Source organism: Colossoma macropomum, unplaced genomic scaffold (assembly GCF_904425465.1).
Source record: "Colossoma macropomum unplaced genomic scaffold, Colossoma_macropomum, whole genome shotgun sequence".
Taxonomy (NCBI): Eukaryota; Metazoa; Chordata; class Actinopteri; order Characiformes; family Serrasalmidae; genus Colossoma; species Colossoma macropomum.
In genome coordinates this window covers 6,030,835-6,039,423 of record NW_023494798.1, presented here as the reverse complement: position 1 = coordinate 6,039,423, position 8,589 = coordinate 6,030,835, and the positions used below count along the sequence as shown (strand labels likewise).

The 8,589-nt window shown below is 40.1% G+C and overlaps 1 protein-coding gene across 1 annotated transcript; it reads right to left on the bottom strand.

Annotated features, from left to right (window-relative positions):
* Positions 1-877: 877 nt before the first annotated feature.
* Positions 878-4,192, bottom strand: LOC118818394 (extracellular calcium-sensing receptor-like). Its single transcript, XM_036585648.1, has 6 exons — positions 3,978-4,192; positions 3,543-3,834; positions 2,612-3,403; positions 2,217-2,441; positions 2,005-2,128; positions 878-1,785 (listed from the first exon to the last, which is right to left on the bottom strand). The coding sequence occupies exons 1-6, from the start codon at positions 4,190-4,192 to the stop codon at positions 878-880; spliced, it is 2,556 nt and encodes an 851-aa protein (XP_036441541.1).
* Positions 4,193-8,589: the final 4,397 nt, after the last annotated feature.

The window sequence follows — 8,589 nt, the reverse complement described above, 5'->3', positions numbered from 1 at the left end:
ACAAATGTCTTTCTTTTCACCATTATTATTGAATGGAAAGGCTGAATCTAATATTCTAAAAATATTCAGGCCATTACATCAGTGGATTTGTCCTCCTGAAACGACCGTGTTGCAATTTAGGTTGGAGTAAATCACAAAGATAGCTCTGGCTGCATACTGCAGTATTTTGCTGGAGCAGTTCGTCATCCAGGTTTCTTTGACATACTAGGGAAAATTTGTGTTGGTCACATAATGCATACTACTCACTGTTTTAGGCACAATCAGTATGTGAGCATTCAAAGATCCTGTTTTTTCACTCTCGCAGTTATGCTGGTAATCTAATTTGCAGTGAAATGTTTTATGTTACAGTAGAAAACAATGCAAAAAATAAAAAAAATACTACTGATTTTAGACTTTTTGCCACCAATGCATTTAATTAATAAGATTAAAAAAAAATAGTAATGATAAAATTCAGAGTGATCTGATGTGAAATGCGCCATTATGGGCAAACAGGCCAAGTCAGAATTGTTTACACTGGTGTTGCTAGGAACCAGACTCCCAGAGCATTTAATGCCTCTAAAAACTACCTCTCAGAAAGCTACTGCATGAAATACACTGGCTAATTTTGAAGAGCAAATGAAATGGCTATATTTGTGTTATAGAACTTGTGACCCCTGGTTCATAGTACCATTATATAAAAAAAATCAGTGACTTCCTCTAAAAAATTCACATCAAACTACTCTTATTGATTTTGTTTGCATCACAGAGATTACTTAGATTTTTTTTTTTTTATCAATGGTATTCCCCTTTAACATCTTTTAAAATGTTAACAAATTAAGATTACAGTTGCAAGGAGAATGTGCTTTAAATAAAGCCATATTAATAATGAATATGTATCTTACTTAACTGATACTTTACTCATAATTTGTTTTTTTGTGTTCTTTTCTGGTTTCATTATGATTATGTAACACTTTGGAAGAAAGATACAGAATAGTAAACCAAAGCTTGAGGCCAAAATGGCAAATATCTCTACAGCTACAGTGAACTTTCCAGGAGAGCTGATGTAAGCTGGGATGAAGGTGATCCAGACTGCACAGAATATGAGCATGCTGAATGTGATGAACTTGGCTTCATTAAACTTATCAGGCAGCTTCCGTGCTAGAAAAGCTAAAACAAAACACAGTAGAGCCAAGAGTCCTATATAACCCAGCACAGCCCAGAAACCTACTGCTGAGCCTAGCTGACATTCTAGAATGATCTTATCCCTATAGTGCTTTCGATTTTTGAAGGGGAAAGGAGGGGATGTTGTTAACCAAAGCAAACAAATAAGGACCTGTATGAGAGTGAAAGCAAGAACACTGAGTCTCTGCTGTGGAGGCCCAAACCATTTCATGACATTACTGCCTGGAAGTGTAGCTCTGAAGGCCATTAACACCACTATTGTTTTCCCCAGAACACAGGAGATGCAGAGGACGAAGGTGATCCCAAACACTGTGTGACGCAGCACACAGGACCACTCAGAGGGCTGACCAATGAAAGTAAGTGAACAGAGGAAACACAGAGCCAGTGAGAAGAGCAGCAGGAAGCTCAGCTCTGAATTGTTGGCTTTTACTATTGGGGTATTTTTATGTTTGAAGAATATAATTGCTATTATTATCGTCAGAAATGCACCAATAATTGAAACAGCTGTTAGCAAGATTCCCATCGTTTCCTCATACGACAAGAATTCAATTTCCTTCTTTACACATTCATTCCTGTGTGAATTTGACCAGTAGTCCTTGTAGCACTGTTCACATTTAATTGAGTCTGTCAGAGAAAGAAAAAAAAACATAAATAACAAACAAAGTTAAATACACAGGAAAATAATTGAAGGAATGCATTGGTTATAATGTCTCCTAAAACATGGAGTAAACCTCTAAACAGATTAAACTTCATTAAAAAATGTTCTGGAATATTTTGTAGTTACAAGAGCAATACCAAAAATATTTGTTTTTTTTTTCAGCATTTGTGATTTTTTTTTTTTACCTGTAATGTTACTGATCTCTCCTTCAGCACATGGTATACAGTCAAAGCAGCAGATAGGCTTTCCTTTCTGTACAGCCTTTCTGGTGCCTGGAGGGCAGCTCTCACTGCACACAGATACTGGCACCTATGATCAAAATAAATCTTTAATAATCTGAAAATGAAATTTAGTTCATACACATCAAATCTTTATTGAATCCAAAGTTAAATTTTACCTGATTTTTATTTTGTGCCCACACAATAGAGGCCATTTTCACTGCTAATCGATTGTGAGCAGGAAATGAAAAGTCATAAAGTCCTACAGTGACAAACTCATGATGATCTTCAATAGTTTGCCAGTTTATTATTTCATATTTAGCAACGGGGTCACCATTTTCATCAAAATAAACCTCTTCGCCATCTTTGCTTTTAAACCGCACCCTTTTGAGATGTTCTAGAAACTGAATTAATAGAACAAAGTTTAAATTACAACATTTGAAAGAAATGAACACTTCCTTCTTCTTAAAAGTACAGCATTTTAACAGATTCTTCTGAATTAGTGCTACACACTTGTGCCAAAGCTCTGAAACTCTAAGTTTAAAATCTGTGTTTAAACAGACTTTTAACTTACAGTGAGAGGATCAGGCTGCTTCTTTGTAGGACATGTTTGCGTGCAGCCAAGAAGGTCATGTAGGGTATGGGCAATAGCATACACTGCTTTATACACATTAATGAAAACAGGCATCATGGACATATCTGTGAAATCATTTTCCATTTCAGAGAGTTTCTCCTGGCCTGTACACACTCTTGAATATTCTGAGTCATTCTTCATTGAATATTTGCACTTAAACAAAGTTTCCCAGAATTCAGTAAAAATGGCACTGCTTGCAGACTGCAGTGGATTTATATCTAGAATGAATTCCTTTAAACCTGTCACCTTTGTATTGGGGATACCTAGCCCTATGGCTCCTTGCAGTATTTTGTGCTTATCCAGTCTCGCTACAGTTGAATCAAAGATCCAAGCTTCAGTTCCCACCCACTGATATCCAGTTATGTTGTGCTCATGAAATACATTCAACAAAATCTCCAAGTCCCAATAAGTCACAAATGCCACAATCACTCGAGAAGTAGAGCTTTTGATCTGCTGGATTATTCTCAGCACTTTCTCTTGTGAGTAAGTTCGAAAAAATGGAAGGGAATATTCTAGACATATACCCAATTGTTCTGCAGCTTCAGTAAATGCAGCCATCCCACTGTTACCATAGTCATCATCTCTTCTTAATGCGCCCACCCATGTCCAGCCAAACTGCTTGACCATCTCTGCCAGTGCTCTGCTTAGGTAGTAATCACTGGGAATAGTGCGCAAAAAAGAGGGGTATATCCTTTTGTCACTGAGACACTCGCAAGTGGCTTCGTAACTGATCTGAGAACAGATTCACACAGGAATTATGTTTAATCTCAAGTATTTTTATGCCAGATATTAACTGCTTTTAATATTAAAGGTAAGATCTGGAGTGATTTTACCTAGACATTATAAAAAAAAAACTTGCTTAAATTCTTACTAAGGGAATGTTGAAAGGTCCAACACTCTTTGCAATTGCCGTTGATATTGAGGAGTGTGTCTCGCCGATTATGCCTTGCACCTGGGCTGGCTTTGTGCAGGGCTCATCCAATGTTGAGTTCTCATTTCCATTAATAAGTGCCATAGCCATTCTGACCCCCATAGCCGTGGAACTGCATGTGTCATAGAGCTTGTAGCCCAGTGAGACACCAGGGAGTAAAGAGGAACTGTTGTTGATCTCTTCTATTGCAAAGATCAAGGACTGTGAAAACTGTATGGCTCTGAAATCAAGACTGGATTAGGAAAAAAAACAGACATATACAGACATTTTAAACATTACCTCTAGAGGCTTCATTACTAGTATGTGATACAACTGTTGAAAATAATATATATACATTGAATATATGAATAAGTTTCAGTTTGCATTGCTGCTTACCTCACACAATTCAGCGGTGATGGCTTGATTACATAAGACATGTTTGTGATTTCCCAGCTTCTATGGAAGGGTAAAATCCCTCCAACTATGATATCACCATCCTTTGACAGTTGTGGGTATACCGGCTCTCCTTGCAGGCTACAGAAAGTCCCATTTATCCTCAAAAAATTGATAATGACCATTACCACATGTAAGAGACTAAAGATAGACTCCATCCAGCCATTCAACTACTGAGTAAAGATAATGATTGGGTGTGTTCAAAATCGAATGTTTCAGCTGGTTGGATGGAAAGAGTTTGTGGTATTTATACAGATAGGAATGCAAATCCTCTACGGTAATGTTACACTGCTGGGACACAATCAAAGGAGGTGTTACTTTCAGAGGTGAACAGCACTAATCTGAATAAAAGTTGGCCTCAACATCTATCTTGCCTGTTATACCTTTGTATTTTTATATATTTCCTTTACCTTTGTATCCCAAATAAATAAACAGAAAAAAACTCAAATGACAAATAATTTTAAAACTTCTTGTGAGACTGAGTGAGTGATTACAGTTTTTTTTTTCCTCACTTTTTTTTTTCCTGGAATTCTATCTCTCTTTCTCTCTCACTCTCTCTCTCGGCGTATATATATATATATATATATATATATATATATATATATATATATATATATATATATATACCGATCAGGCATATCATTATGACCACCTCCTTGTTTCTACGCTCATTGTCCATATTATCAGCTCCACTTACTATATTGCTGCACTTTGTAGTTCTACAATTACAGACTGTAGTCCATCTGTTTCTCTGTCTACATTGTTAGCCCCCTTTTACCTGTTCTTCAGTGGTCAGAACCCCCATGGACCCTCACAGAGCAGGTACTATTTGGGTGGTGGATCATTCTCAGCACTACACATATATATATATATATATATATATATACAGAAAATATATTGCCTTTAGTGCTGTGTTATGTCAGTATATTTAGTATTGTGCACAAGAAATAAACTTCAATTCTCCAGACATATGGCTAGGTCCCTGGTTTGGAATGGGGTTTGGATTCTTCATGTGGTGCCTTTATCCGGATTGGACTTCTCATCTCTGTGCTGTAGGTGAGTGGTTCATTTCGAAGCAAACCCTAAACCAGTAGTTAGCCTCCTCAATTTGACGGACCGGAGGGGAAGACCGCAGTAGAGTGTGTTTAGGCCTGTATTGTGGCCTGTTGTCCGTAAGCCAATGGCTGGAAAAAAGTCTACCACACAGAGGGGTGGTAGGGAGGCATGTGGTTGGTCTGATAATATATTCATTGTCAGAGTGGATGAACAGTTATGTAAACATATAGACTCATCTAGGTTGGACAAATACTATCAAAAGAAAGTGCCAGTTCATCCAGATAAAATATGGTGCTTAGATATAAGGCTACACGTCATTAGAAGAGCTGTCAGGTGTAATACCCACCTTCATCACCAAAGGTCAGCCTCACCTGAGTACTGACTTGCTTCCTGCAGCTCATTAAGCTCCCTTTATAAGGACCTTCAATAACACTGGATCTCTGCGAAGTATTGCCAGTTCATCTGTGTACCAAGTGCTTGTTTCTTCACATCTGTTGGATTTATTGGATTGCTAGGACCTTTTTCTGAACTCTTTGACTCGCGTTTTTTTTCTGAATGCTTTTTGAACTCCCTTTTGTAGCTTTGCTGTGTTGTGATCTATTCTGTTTTTTTGAATCATGGATTCAAACCCATCTGGAGAGTCCTCATTACAGAATACTTTGCCTACCCAGAATCTAGTAGAACCGTTTAATCTCCGTCCTGCTGTTTTGGCTCAAGGCCAAACTATTGGTTGCACAACAGCTATTGCACCTCACTAATACCCTCAACAAAGTGCTTCCATGTGGTTCGTAACCTTCAGGTTCCAGCTCCTCTGTCTGCTCAAGCCCCCCCACCTGCTCAAGTCTCCCCGCAACCTCCAGTACAGCTTTCCCCATCTCCCTCTGACACTTCACGCCCTTCCTGATAAATACAACCCCCTGGTCTGTGTAAGGGGTTTTTAATGTAGTGCTATTTTCTCATGCCCCTCTTGCTTTTCCCACTGATTCATCCAAGATAGCTTTTGTCATGTCCCTTCTCACTAGTAAAGCTGTCTCCTGGGCCATGGTTATGTGGCAAGCTCTAGTACCCAATTCCTCCACATATGCAAACTTTGAACGTGTATTCCGGGAGGTTTTTGATCACCCAGTTAGCGCTAAATATCCTGGAGAGCTTTTACTATCCCTCGAACAAGGGAACAAGACAGCAGCTGAGAACAGGCAGAATTGGCACACAGGGACAGTGACAGTAGCCTTTTGGATTTCAAACAATTATCCATCACTTTGGACAATCTCAATCGTTCCGGCCACTAGCACCTCTATTATCCCATCTGTTGTTCAGTCTACAGCTGAGCCCATGGAGATTGGTCCTGTGCAACTTACCCCAGAGGAATGGCTAAAGCGCATGCTTGAGGGGCTTTGATTTTACTGTGGCCAGAAGGACACTTCAAAGGTGACTGCCCCACTCTTAAGAACCCCAAACGGGTGAGTGAGACCATATATTCTTCTATTGAAAGTTGCAAATTCAGTCTACCTGTAACACTAATTTGGGGTTCTCAACGCCTTTCTTTCCCAGCGCTGAAACTTTATCGACCAAGACATTGCCACCAAACTTCACATTCCCCTCCTCAATATAAAAATCGCCTCTGACCGTTAAAGGGCTGGATGGGAAACCCCTTGGTTCTGGTCAGATTATAGCTGACACTCCTCCCTTAACTATCATCACAGGACTCTTGCACTCAGAGAGCATGTCACTATTAGCCATTCCCTCTCCCAAAAACCCCATTGTTCTTGGGTCCCCCTGGCTATCCACTCACAACCCCACACTATCCGGAGAATTAGAGAAATGGAGCTCGTTCTGTTTTACCCACTGTATGACTTTGCCATGTTTAACAACTTCCATTGAAAGTCCTGATACTGAAATTAAAGTACCGCTTCCCATTGAATATACCGAATTCTCTTCGCTTTTCAGTAAAACTAAGGCTGCAGCCCTCCCCCCCAAAGAGATATAGACTGTGGATTGGAAAACAGCTTTTAGTACAACAACTGGCCATTATGAGTACCAGGTGGTCCTGTATGGCCTGGCAAATGACCCGGCTGAATTCCAATCTTTCATCAGTGATGTGTTTCAGAGACACGCTCAACAAGTAATAGACACGCTCAACAAGGGTAATAGTCTATATTGATGATATCCTTGTTTACTCTTCCTCACTCTCTGAACACATAACTCATGTCAAGATGGTACTACAATGCCTCCAAAAGAACAGTCTGTAGGTCAAATTGGAAAAGTGTGAGTTTCATAAGCCTGTGGGTATCATTTCTGGGGTATGTCATCAGCACACAAGGAGTTAAAATGGATGAATCAAAACTGAAAGCAGTGACTCAATGGCCGTGGCCCAAATCTATTAAAGAACTGCAACACTTCTTAGGCTTCGCAAATTTTTTAGACGATTCATCAGAGGCTTTAGCATGATTGCCACTCCTCTCCCTTCTCTACTGCAAGGCAATGTTAAGAAATTGAACTGGTCACCCGGAGCTGAATCAGCCTTCGACTCAGAGCTGTTCTCTCCCAAAGTCATGGTAACCCTTCTAAACTCCACCCCTGTGTATTCTATTCCAGGAAGCCTAATCCAAGCGAAATTATGACATAGGCAGTCATGAATTTTTGGCTGTCAAAACGGCTTTGGAGGAATGGAGGCACTGGCTTGAGGGCGCTGCCCACCCTTTTACCATTCTAACATATCATAGAAAATTGAAATACATTAAATCAGCTAAACGTCTGAATCCTCGCCAGGCCCAATGGGCATTATTTTTCACGTGCTTCCATTTAACTTTAATTTATGACCTGGGTCTAAGAATGGTAAGGCAGATGGTCTCTCCCACCAACATGTTGTTAAGGAAAAAACCCATCAGTGCAGACCTCATAACACCCCCTTCATGTATTGTTGCTCCAATCTCTTGGGATTGTATGGTAGAAATTAGAAGAGCACAAATCACTGACCCAGCACCCCCAACATGCCCGGCTAACAAAGTTTACATTGCCGTTGCCCTTCGCCATAATGTGATCCAATTGGTGCACTCATCCTTGAGCTCAGGTCATCCTGGTATTCCCCAAATGGTTTCCCTGGTCCAGAACACTTTCTGGTGGCCCTCCCTGTCCAACTTTGTCAAGTCATGTTCTGCTTGCACTCAGAGTAAAACACCTCGCCAATGCCCTTCAGGGCACTTTATATCGAACTCGCGATCTCGCGGGGTTCAGTTTAATTCATGTGTGGAAAGTATTTTGTAGATTAGTAAATATCAATGTCAGTCTCACTTCCAGCTACCACCCTCAGTCCAGTGAGCAAGTGGAAAGGTTGAACCAAGAAATCAGTCGTTATTTACGTTCTTATTGCAGTGACAACCAACATGAATGGAGCCGCTTTCTTCCCTGGGTGGAAAATGCCCAAAATTCCCTGTTGCATTCCTCTATATGTCTGTCACCTTTCGTATGTGTGCTGGGCTATCAACCCCCATTATATCCC